This window comes from Vidua chalybeata, chromosome 4, assembly GCF_026979565.1.
Source record: "Vidua chalybeata isolate OUT-0048 chromosome 4, bVidCha1 merged haplotype, whole genome shotgun sequence".
Lineage (NCBI taxonomy): Eukaryota > Metazoa > Chordata > Aves > Passeriformes > Viduidae > Vidua > Vidua chalybeata.
In genome coordinates, this window is record NC_071533.1 from 31,480,559 (window position 1) to 31,493,804 (window position 13,246).

The 13,246-nt window shown below is 38.9% G+C and overlaps 1 protein-coding gene across 3 annotated transcripts in view; it reads left to right on the plus strand.

The window, feature by feature from the left end:
* GLRB (glycine receptor beta) overlaps positions 1 to 6,937 on the plus strand; it is a 49,217-nt gene extending 42,280 nt beyond the window's left edge. For all 3 annotated transcript variants that reach the window (XM_053941407.1, XM_053941406.1, XM_053941408.1), the window contains one exon: positions 4,253 to 6,937. In XM_053941407.1, coding sequence (XP_053797382.1) covers positions 4,253 to 4,549 — 297 coding nt within the window. In that variant the 3' untranslated portion in view covers positions 4,550 to 6,937. The remainder of the gene's footprint in view (positions 1 to 4,252) is intronic.
* Positions 6,938 to 13,246: the final 6,309 nt, after the last annotated feature.

Below are 13,246 nucleotides of genomic sequence, written 5' to 3' on the forward strand. Positions count from 1 at the left end.
AGCTAATAAATTGGTCAGTGAAATTAAAGTTGATCTGCATGTTTATTGATTTAATGAAACTGAATATAACTTTTTTAAAGTATTATCAATTAGGTTGACAGAGGTAATGATGCAAAGGTAAGAAACTCTTTAAGAACATTTTTCTTGGCTTCATATGTCAGCCTGGTTACATCATCTGAATTATGCAAATTGAAGGTTAGATTTGTTACCATCTCTATGTACCAGCACTTACTCAGACTAACTATAGTCATGCCTTTTGTCTGAACACTGAAGCCAAATAAATTCAGATTAGAAATAAGGTACATATGTTTCTGAGGAACAAGATCATGGAAAAAATTCTCCATCCTGGATGTTTTGAAAGGAAAATCTAGTGTAACTAGTTCGGGCAGTAAATGTGGAAAGTGAGGAGGAGCACCAGAAGCAGCAGAGGCAGAGCTGGGGAGTTAGTTGCCCCTCCAAGCCAATCTGCATGCATAGGCAGCACTTATTCTTTCATCTCTTTCCCCATTTTCTTCCCACATTATTCCCCTAATTCTGCAACCAAAGGCATTCTGCAAAGGCACACGTGCTGCAGCTCTGGAGCAGCAGCAGGTGCTGAGCTTGGCAGCGAGCACCAGTCAACCTGAATTATTTAAAAGGTGAGAAAGGATCGTCACAAGGGGCCTTATGGTTTCTAGGAGGCATTTTTAGGTACTTCTGAGCTGTTGATCAAAAGACAGGCATTCTGTCCATCCTACCAAACCTAGACAAGGTGGTCCAGTCTTGGAAGAAACAAGAGAACTAGGTCTGTGTTTCAGGCCAAGCCCCAGGAGCCGTCACCTTCCTGTGGTCTCCTTGCCCCCCACGACAAATCCCTGCCAGAGGGACGAGTCACTGCCCAGCTCCCTGGGAATGCAGGGTATCCCCACACTATCCCAGAAGTCTTCCCTTCCCAAACTGCTGCTCCCCATCCCCTGCTGGGGAAAAGCCATAAATCTGGTGAAAGCATCCTGTGGGTTAGGTCTGACCTACAGATCATGATGCTGGGGCAGGATAAGTCAAGTGACATCAAATATTTTCTGTGTCAGGATGAAGTCAAAAGGATATAGCATTTAAAATTTTACTTTTCTTTACACATCTTCAGTGATTCTAAAATCAAGTCCTACAATATTTTTTGTACAGAAAAGGTTTCTGTAGCCTTTGGTAAGTTTCTTGTGCAGTAAATGTGGAAAGTGAGGAGGAGCAGGAGGCATTGTTAGGATTATTGTTAGGCTTCTAGCATAAACCAAGACAAAGCTAATAAAAAGCAGATGATCATATATACTTTATATTATCTAACATTGTTTAGGGAAAGCTGTAGGTCAACTGGAGTGAATTTAGATTGAAACATTGGAGAGTTGAAGAGATATAGGAAAAAAATTTAGAAATATGTTTATGCAGCAACTGAGTGTAATAAATAGGAGAATGTCAGATTTATAAAGCCAAGGAAATAGATGAAATGATTTCCAAAAGTAACATATACTTATTAAAGAAAAATTTGGGCCAAGTTGCTCATACAAGGAAAATTGTGTCACCCTGATAAATCACGTACTCCAGCTGACACTGAACTAAGCAGAGCTCTGTGTGAACAGGTTGTGAACAGTTCTCTGCTTATTCTAAGAGAACAGTTCTCTTAGATTCAGGTCAGAGGTGACCTAGAATCTACTCTCAGTCCTGAATGGGAATGAGAACCGACTTGTAACAGCCTTTAGGGGAGCAGTCTAGATACTGCAGCTGGAACAGGAATATTCTGTGCTATAAATGAGAGAATTTAGGCTACAATTAGTGTCACTGAATTTTTACAACGTATTGCTGGTAATATGAGGAATAGACTACAAGTTTTCAAATCCAAAAGGAGGCCTATAATTTCATACACGATTCTATTTCTTGTAGTGGCCTTAATAAATCTTGCTAGGTTTGACCATGGAAAAAAATCTAATATTCCTATGACTCTTCAGTTAACATGTACCCCAGTCCTGCAAGCTCATTTTTCATTGCACAAGGCTCTGCTTTATATCTTTATTACCTATGTCAGTGGATATGATCTGATTGGAAGGAATGTCTTGGATCGGTGAATAATAGCATCCTGTCACCCAGGGTCACATAATCATGCTTATCTGTGTCTTAGTCACCACCTCACTAGACAGTTTGCCCCTGCTACTCCAGTAATGAACACTGTCTTAGGCTGTCTGGTCTTTGAGGACTGGGAGGCAGTTGCAAGAGATTTGTATGTATAGTTTTGTCCTGCCCTCAGGGAACACCTATCTTGTTTTTCTTTTTAATAACCTGGAATCTTGATTTTGTGGTGGTTTAGGAATCATATTCTCCAATTTAGTACTCCCACTAAAACCATGCACTGCTCCACCTCCTTGCTCCAAGTGGAGGCACAAAAGGTAAAGATCATGGTTTGAGATAAGAAAAATTTACTGAAAATGGCAATGAGATAAGAAAACAAGCAGTTAACAGCAATAATATTAACAACAAAAGGTGTAAGAAAATAAATTATTCAAACGGAAAAATTCTCTGACAATAGACAATACCAGATGGCTCCCTCTGCACATTTTGTGGACCAGAAGAAAAATCTTTGTGCCGGAAGAGAATCCCTTTCCCCAGCCCTGGCAATGACATGAGGTGATATAGAATAACCTCTGTGCCCTGGCCATGCCTCCTCCTGGATACTGCAAAAATTAACCCTCTCCTGGCTGGAACCAGGACAAACCTGCACCTCTGTTTAATGCATCAATTTCAAAATGTACTGTTTTCATGAGAAATAGAACTCTGGAAAATTTGAGAAGGTGTATCCACTTTTTTTCAGAAGGAATAGTGCCATGTCTGTCTTCCACTTTGCACTAGACTCAGCTTTGTCAATAATGGGAGAAAAAGCCCCAGTCAAAGTTTAAGTCTCTTCTTGACTGCCTCAGTTCTTTCCATGCAGGATAAGTTGTCACTGTCATAGAGAAGCTAATAATATTCTTCAGAATATTTTTCATTCATCCATAAACCTAGTACTGTATTTTATGACCCTATTATTATTATTTTAGTAGTTACAAAATATGACCATGCAAATATCCCAAACTATCAGCCAAAAACTGCAGAAAACCAGAGGTGGAGAGAGCTGAGGGTAAAATAACTGCGGGCATTGTGGAGGAGAGACAGGCTAATGGAGAGGCAGCTTTTGAAATAACTGAGTTTTAGTGGACCAGTGGCTCCAGAAAGCCTTTTGAAACTTACATTTATGTCAGTTGCCCATGGGTATAGCCTGATTTGTGAACTATCTATTTTTCAACTAACGCTCAGGTTATATATGTGAACAAATTTATTGTCTATATTCTTTTTTCTTCTTTTTTCCCTCTGCTTTCTTGAGTAGTCCAATTGAAGTGAAAGTTTGAGAGAGGTTTGAGAGAGGCACAAAGCACAGTGCCTTGCAAGTAGTCTCTAAATCACTTCAAGCTCCCTGTACAGTGTGGGGTTGGTTCTCCTAGAGATGTGTTGAATCTGAAATAAAAACTTTGTAAAATCCAAGGAAGGGAATATAGGAACCTTTTTTCCCCACAGAAAAAAAGTATTGCTTGATCCCCAAGAGCACTAAAGGAGCTATAGGAAACACAGGAATTCTGTTGTTGGATTTAGATTTCCCAGTTAAACACTTCTGCAGTGCTGAGACCAGTATTACATCTGTGTTCCCTGTTTTTAGAGAGGCACTAAGCTCCATAGGTACAATGCAAGATGGTCACCCTAGGATGAGGTATAGAATCCTGACCTGATAAGTCTTTAGAACCAGAACAAACTGAAATTAATTGCATCAAACATTGAATTTTACGGCTAATTCTGACTACAGGTTTCAGAGCTTAGAAAAGTGCAAATATTGAATAGTATCAGGTCTGCAGGTTCATCAGCACAGACTCAATATCCAAAAATACTCCGCACAAAAATATTCTCTCCCCTTCTATCATCATAAAATGAAGAAGTCTAACTACAGCAGATTGCAGAGCATGAGGCACCTTGTGCATGAAAAATTACACAATTATGAATGTTTGGATTAGTTGATATGATTGACTGATCATCCTTAAGTACTTTATAACATAACCATTCCACAAATTAGTCTGATGTAATGTATCCCTATCAACAAGTAATTTTCTGTATGTTTGTTTGCAGTGTTCTTTAGCAGCTGCATGAAGTTTGCTAATGAGTTGTGGTGAGTCAATCATGATTCCCCTCACTCTTTATTTCATAGGTTGGTGAGACCAGATGCAAAAAAGTTTGCACTTCGAAATCTGATCTGAGATCCAATGATTTCAGCATCGTTGGAAGCTTGCCAAGGGATTTTGAATTATCAAATTATGACTGTTATGGGAAGCCCATTGAAGTCAACAATGGGCTCGGGAAATCTCAAGCCAAGAACAACAAGAAGCCTCCTCCTCCCAAGCCTGTCATTCCATCAGCAGCAAAGAGAATCGATCTTTATGCAAGAGCGCTGTTTCCTTTTTGCTTCTTGTTCTTCAATGTCATATACTGGTCCATATATTTATGATAAATCTTTTCTTTATTTTTTTCATATGTGTAATATATAGCCCATTTCATCATCCTTCCCAGTCATGAAAGCCACTGTGTGAAATTATTTGCATTTGCAAAGCAATATGTTGCATCTTGATGCCGTGCGATTGTACTGAACATATGGCATCTGAAATTTGAATGAAAGCATGACACTGCAATGTCTGTGCTCTGACCAACTTTGTATATAAATGTACAGCATACATCCTGCTTTAGGAATATATATGAAGGACGATGACTACTATATTATAAAGCTGAATAACGCTCCTCAGTTATTAGTAACATACAGAAATTTAAAGTGTTTCTGACAATGAAACTGATGTGCACGTTGAGTATTAATTATTAAAATCAGTATTCTAGTATCTGTAGTATTTAACAGCTTTTCTGCTGATTTCCAGAGGAAAAAGAAACACCCACCAAACATCTTGTTCATGTATAATTTCAGCTGGTACTGTTGAAGAAAAAGCTAATGTGTAATTATTATTTAGGCTTTGTAAGTGAAGGCAGCATCAAGTAAGCAGATCTTGTCTATGTGGAGAAATAAAGATCAGAGAACTACTAATTTTGTAAAATCAGCTCATTTAGGAAAAAAACCCCAAGAACTGTCCATGAAGCAGGCACAGTTAAATGTGTTAGAATATGCTGGCAATAAAACATTGGGGCAAATTTTAACTGCTGTTTCTTTAGGCACAAACTAGATACAGTACATAAAAAACAAATGGGCCACTTTCTAGACTAAAGATGTGAAGAGTTTTGGAGAGGCATCACAAGATGCAGCTCAGTATCAGGTTTGTTATACATTTTTACATTAGTTTGTCCTCTGGCTCAGCTTCTGTAGCATCTGGCAAGCATCTGGTATGTAAGTCACAATTTTTTTTGTTGTTGCATTGGACACTTCTTACTTGAATTGTTTTGTTTATTCCCTTGAAAGCTTTCATTTTAAACAAACCAGTTGTCAAGACAAAATCCCATTTTCGCCAATAATGATACCTTTTCTTGTTTGCGTGCGAGCTAGCACGTAGCCACCAGTAGGAGTGTCCTAAGGTCTAAGGGGCTGAGACTCCCATGAGCCCTGGTGTGCTTATGTGTTAATTAATGGCTGCCCTCACCAACTCATTGATCTGGCTGCTACATTTTGGAGAATAAGGTCCTATGCATGAAATAGTTCTGACAGGAGACTGCTTTCCATTTTCCAGAGGAAATCTATGGCATGGAGACTTAATGTGAGCTCCTTGGTTTGCATAGGGCAGGGGCTTTGGTCTCCTGTAGTTGCCAGAGTACATCCCTTCACGAGGGCAAGTCTTGAGAAGAAATTTGGCCAAAAGAAAGCTGCGTGTAGGTAAGCATGTGAGTAGAGTGTGTTTCCTGAGAACAGGGACTTGGCCTCAGCCCATGAGAGCATGTCATACACGTCTCTGCTGGGGAGATGGGGCACCACAGCTAGTTACAGTATGAAAATACGGCAATTCATAAAAGGAAATCTAGACTGTTGGCCCCTCATAGGCTAAGAAGGGACTGGTTTAAATACATCAAACCTTCCATAGTGGGGGAAACAAACAATCCCACTTGTTGTGCTACATTTCTGGCATGTCCAGGATGTGCTGAGCTAATGCAGGCCACAAGGGGACTGTTGGATCGTTTGGGAGTTGCCCACAAGGAGAATGTTGTCCACATACAGCGATCCTGCACAACCAAAAGGTCGAAAGTGAGAATGTAAGAGGAATGGCATGCCACACTGGCTTCACTGGACACATGGTGAACCTGCACACCCAGAGCTTTTTGAAGTCACTGCCACTTTGTGATCAGCAGGCTGGCCGCAGCGACTTGTGTTTGGGTTGAGGAGATCTGCTCTTCACAGTATGGTCACACACACTCCACCAGCTTCCTGGCCACTGTCTCATGGGGGTTTCAGGCAGCCACTCTACCAAGTGGCCACAGTTTGTCCTTTGGGTTTCTTTCTGATCCAAAGAAATGGAACGCAAATCCCAGATGTTATTGAGCTGTGTTGAACAGGGGGTGAGGGAAATGATATCTTTAAGGTCTAGTTCAAAGTTTTAATACAGAATTAATTAATGCAGAATTGTCAGAGACTCTAAGAAGCAAGCAATAAGGATAAATGAAAGAGAGGAAGGATGGGAGGGGGAACTTTTATACATACAGAATGGTATATTTATAGACATTATTTATTCTCATACTTGTATTTTTTCTTACAGTACTGGAAGGCAAAAAAATAATTACCTTATGTTGGAAATTATATGAATTTTGGAAGATAACTTTTTTGTTAGAACTCTTATTAAATGATTTATCTGTAATTAATGTCCACATTCTATCTGTAAAATCTCAATTATAGATTTTATTGTTAAATTAATCTTTGTTCCTTCTTGCTTTCCTTCTTACTTGATGGCTTTTCTGTTTTATCATAAAACATTTAATCAATAATACACTGTAATTGCTTTCCAACTCACACAAAGGGAAGCAAAAGGAAGGCATATTGTTCAGATAAAGGTTTTTTGTTCATTACAGCACAAAAACTAAGGCCAGAAGCAAAGTTTAACAGCAAATTTGAAACTAAATTTAAAATGAAACCAAGCATCAGCTATAAAGTATTAATTTTCTTTTTACTTACACTAGATAATACTGCAGTATTTGTATTACCTTGGAATATATTAACTTGTCCTACTGAGCAGTAATAATTGATTTATTTTCTTTTTCTTCTTTCTACTAAAGGTCATCAAGAGTTTTGCATACTATCTCACATTATGGTCCACCAGCACCCTCTAGTTGTAAAATTCAGCGTGTTGACTGATTTCCAGAATAAGGTGCAAATATAAAACTGCATAGGCAAAATAGGATCCTAATTGCTAATTATAATATGAAAGAAAAAATTATTAAATTAAAAATAAATGGGCACAAAATCTATGTGCAGCTGTAGAAATTTTCCATGCAGTTAAAATTTTAAAGTATAGAAATGAAGACATTCAAGTAGTAGCAAAGGTGAGGTTCATGCAGTGCAGCTTAGTAACTCGATTACTAGTCCTGATGTCTAAACAAACCACATGACAGCAAAATCTGGTTTTGTGGGAGAGTCCATATGTGTTTCAGCTGACATTTACTTCAAGTTCTGCTGTTAACTGGTAGGAGAATTACAAATTTTTTCTACCCTTAAGATAAACCTTGGTATTTTCTTGGTTCTTAAGAATTGAGGGGTACTATTCAAGTAGCTAATTCTGTACTTCTGTAGTACCATCACCCTTGTACTTCTGTAGTACCATCAACCTTTAGATATCTTTCTACATTCAAACACTGCATCAGGAATTTCCATGGAGATTGTTTAATTCATTTCTCTACTGCATCTACAAATTTGAGGTAGGCAATAAGTAAGGATGCAATTTGAGAAGTGTGTCAGCTGCTATGCATTAGTTCCCTGTAGCACACAGCTCATGTTTGACACCCGGTTTTAGGAGCAGCTCTTCAGTGTGTAATGCACCTCCTCTTTTCTTCACTTAATTCCAAGATGGTGTATGTGAGCAGTCGATCTTTTTGTAAGTGCAGTGTAGATAAGATTGACCAGTTGGAAACACTACCAAGTGTTTTGCATTCTTAAAAGTCTTCAGAATAATTTGGACTTGTTAACAGAGTAAAGGAAGATGTCTTTGCTGCCCTATTACCCATTAAAGAGAAAGCAGTAATACTGCCTTCTGGGTTAGTGTCAATGGGCATGACCACAGTGATTGATCTGGCTGTATAATCTTTTAAAGGAAATGCACTTACAAGTAATCTTAATTAAAAAATATTTTACTCTGAAGAGAGACAATACCTTACTTAAGCAGTCTGTTATAGCTGTTAAGGAAATCTCTTAACAGACCATATAATACAGCTGTAATACAGACCATGGTCTCTGCTTCAATTAAAGCAGGTTATCCTTATGGTTACTGGGGGATTGCGATGGGGGTGTTTATAGAATAGGTAGCATTGAATTATTTATTTCCAAGGGAGTGCAACCTGAATATATGCAGTATCAAGTGATTTTTTAGGCTATTAAGATATCTTAGCGCTGCAGTGAGTACAAATGAGGTGTGCAGCAGATAAGGGAATGAGAAGACACTGTTACTTGATGCTTTCATGTACTAATTCCAGGATTAGAGAAGGTAATGTGGAAAGAAATTCAGATACAGATAAATTGAATAATGGTTTTATTTGTGTCAACTGTTTAATTTGTGTCTAGAAATGTGTTTTGTATATAAATAAGTTACCTTAATTTTATATTACTATAAGGAATTAATAAAAAACTAGGAAAATTAAGCTCATCTGTGGTGCCCAAAAGATAAGGAAATTAATTATTTTCATATGAAGCTCTACACCTAAGTAAACAATAGAATATAAAGAAAAATTTGAGGACATAAATTCCTCATCATTGTGGTTTCGTCTGTGCCATTGTATCAAATCAGTCACAGGCAATCTGGGCTCTCCCAGATCTTGCAGCACTCCCTTGCATTTTGCCTTACTCAAGAAAGTTGCCCACCCCTGTACTCCCCCTGCACCTGTCCTCCTTCCATCAGTGGGAATAGTGTCAGCATATATTTAAAATAAAGATTACCTGGCTATTTTGAAATCCTTCTAAAAGCCTTTAATTGCTACAAGTATGTCTATGCTGCAGTCACTAAAATGTCTGCAGATAGTGTAGGCTTATCCAAATTAGCCTTAAACTGGCTGTTTTGGGGAGGGCTGGAAACATCACCATGGTGACAGTGAACTGTGGCTGGGAAGCCTACCTGCTGGCTAGGGCAGGAAAAAATATCCTTGGAGTTCACCCCCACAGCTTTGTGCTGCCTTGGCTGTTGTGCTCAAGCAGTTGGTTTAAAGTTAGCTCGTGTGGGTGTTCGTCAGCCCGTGCCTGTGAACTGTAGGTGTGTGCTGGGTGACGCACGGTGTGCTAGCACAGAGAGATCCTTCCTACGGCTGGTGGGAAAGATGGCACCGTAAAATATCCTCTCCACAGCTCTTGATCACCTACAAGATTTCTGACATTTTTAATTTTGTGCACTGACAGGAGCATTTGGTGGCAGTGACAAAAAAAGGCCAGTTTGCTTTTTTCCTGAACCAATGCACGTGTAAATGAATGAGTTGGATTCACCCACCTGATCATGAATGAGGTTTCCTCCTGAGTCTAGGCCATAAGACTATCCCTCTTATGAGCCATTCTGTCTAAAGTCCCTACCTCTAACAGTAGATATTAGATCACAATCTTTTGAATGAATAATGAGACTAAAAAGTGTATTGGGAATAACAAGAATGAGACTGTAAAAGTCTTTTTGGCTTCCTGGTTGTTCATGCAGGTCAGCCCTAATTTTGAGGGGCACTGATTGCTTTTCAGCATGGGAGTGTCTCTCAACATGTCAGGCAGTGCCTGTCAGGTTCTGGAGACCAGCATCCACTGACTCCTTCCTAGGAGAGGGGTGTTTGAAGGGCCTTCGAGTTTGTTAGTCAGCTCATCTTTTGAGTACTGAGATAAATCCAAAGCTGCCTGGCACCATTAGCTGTCACACAGAGGCAGCAGGTACATTAAGCACATATCTTTTAGTACAAGAAAATTAATGGCCTTTCATCTTATTGCATGAAAATAAGGTTTACTGTGACGGAGACCAGCCAATAACGCAACGTGGAGTAACATCTTGTTACTAAGAATTTTTGTCCCTTCAGGTAGTTACTTAGGCCATATAATGTACTTTGACAGGAAGAAATATGAGGCTTGTGGTGTATAAAGAATAAGGTATTGTATAACTGTTTTCCACCTGATGAGTTCTTTGGGCTGTGGCAGTGGGAAGTGTAGGGTTTTTCATATATATCTGTGTCAGTCTGTTTCTTTCTACGAATATGCACAGTGGGAATTATTTTTTTATTTGAAGAAGCAAATTCAAGAGGTTTTTGGGCCAAGGAACCCTCCTGAGTATAGCAGGTCAAGCTGTTGTACTGTTGCCCCCTGCGAAATCCTTTCAGCTCAGAGGAAGCCTTCTCTAGCAGCATAAACTGCAAAAAAAAACCTCTGCTGAAACTGTGGCTGCTTCTGAGAGGAAAGTCTGTGTGTAGGCAGCCCCTGTGCTTCCACCTTCTTTTCCTGTAGCATACATAGTGATAATCAATAGTACTGTTTAGCTTTTCTGTTCTGTAAAGCACTCCTTTTATCTAGCCTGAGTTATTTCCTTGGCAATAAGCTTTAGATATCCTACCTTTCATCTCTGTGCAGTCAGAGCAAAGATAGTGTGTGGCTCTATCAGAGTTCATGAAGGCAAGCCAGTGCTGATGTTCAAGAACACTTAAATGGTAATATATGAGAAGACCTGGGACCTACTTGTTTCTTTAATTTTAACCTTATGTTTGTGATGCCACCTCAGTTATGTCCCTATAACTCAAAATATTCTGATATTTGGATAAAATTTCACTACATGCATTATATTTTTGAGTTAAGTTTATGAATTTCCTGTGAAAAGCAAAATACAAAAAAAAAAAGTAGTCATGTGACATTTTTTAAAATGTTGATTTCCTCTATTAACCTTAAAATTTGAATTTGACCCAGAGGCTAGGGAAATAATGTTTCTTACTGTTTAATAAGCCTTACATTGTCATAACAGATTTATCAGCATCTCAGGCAGGCTCATTCTTCCAGATTAATTTGTTTGTTTCTTTGACTCTCAAAGGCCAGCTCACTGGAAAACATTAATTTGGAGACTGGCTATTTCAAAGGCATTAAACTGACAGGAACTGACTGTAAAGAGTAATGGTTCTGATCAGTACCACTCCAGCATCAGCTTCTGCTGTTGACAATGCCTGTCTTGATACCTGCTCCTGCTTCTGACAAATCCTGTTTAGCCTCAGAGTACTGGAGGGCATAAAATCTTTGTAGGCTTTTTAAAATATTTGTCTGATAGTGTCAGCTTCTGACACAGCCCTGCCTCCAGTCCCCTTCTGGACGTGCTTCAGGACTAGAATATTACAGAAGCAATCTTTTTTCAAGCAAATACAAATGATATACAGCATCCACCATGAGATATCATCTACTTTGTGAAATTAAACTTCAGACTTTATTTAGTAATTCTTCATATTTTCTAGTTTTTTCCCCAAGGTGAAAGCTTCTTAAATACATAATTCTTAAATACATTAATAAAACCAGATGTGAATGATGGCAGGACAGGATCACAGTGGCCTTTTTCATTTTCTCTGGACTTTACAGCTCTTATCTTGCTGTGGTCTTTAAGCCAAGGAGATTTTGGAGGATATGCTGCAGCTGAAGTCATTTTGACTGCCCCACAGAAGGCTGGACAAGGACAAGACCCTTCCCTGCATAGGACCTGCCTTGTATTCAAAGCTGCATTCAAAGAAACTGGCCAGAAGAAAACACAGCTATGGTTCCCAAGCCCTGTGCCATTGCAACATATTCATCACATTCAACACTTGATGAGTTCTCTTGCAACAGAGAAGCACTTTCTTGAGAAAAATAACAATGCTGGTGCCATAATAATATTCCCAGGCTCTGCAAATTCATGGGAGTATTCTACTCCACTACTGTAGATTACCAAATGTTACAAATTTTACCATGGGAGATTTTAAACAGCAAGTGCGTATCCAAGTTGGCAGTACTTTATTATTTGTTACCCATAAGCATGGCTTTATTGCTTTATTCGTTCTATGCCTCCATATTCTTCCTACTTCAGGAACAGCATTTTAAAATGGATATTTTTCTAAGCGTACTAATTATTAAAATATATTGTGGTGTACCCTATTTTTTTTCCCACAGGAACATAAGGAAGAGATAGTGTATTTTACATTACAGCGCTCTTGCAGCAAGTTTGCTAGTGTCTGTGAAGAAAGTTTAGATGAAATTAAATAGGTGGAAAAAAATTTCATGGAGTGTGCAAATGAAACAGCCAAGAATAAACCCAGGAATAAACCCATTTATGCAAGACTCACACTGAGAGTCTGATGAGCTTTGACAATTGGAATAAATTATTTTGTCTGAAAGGAGATTCCAATTGAAAAGATAGGACAGTATTTAATCATTCAACAGTTTTCATTTCTCAGATAAAAATAAAAACCAAACCTTTATGAAATAGACTAGGTAGTCTTGTCCACATTGACCTCATATCTGCACACAGCCATCATGCTGTCCTTTAATACGGTCTTTCTGCCAGTTCCTGCTGTGAGAATTCAACCAATGGAATTATTTCTTCTCTGACCAAGCAGTAGGAGGACTGCTGTTGGCTGAGTGCACATGGGCCCCAGCTGGGGCACAGCTCTGTGCACAGCCCAAGTCTGCACATCGCACGTGACTCTCTGTAGCTAAACACAATACCAGTAAGCAGAGGCAAGTGTCCCTTCCCCACATCTCCACTGGAAATTTGGCAGATTATTTCCTCTATTTTCTTCCATTCCTCTGCACCAAGTGACAGAGGACAATAAGGTGGCTTTCTGTTGTGCCAAGGGCCTTTTGTTTAGATAGATGTGGCTGGGCAAAAAATATTATCTTGCTATATGTTGTACGATGCCTTAAGTCACTACTGTAGTGCACACAAGTAGTAATAAAAAATATTTCAGTCACGATTAATCATAGATTCAGTGGCATAAAATAGTGATATGCCTATTTGTCTTCTCCCAGTCTTAACATTTCTGGAAGTTGTCTGAC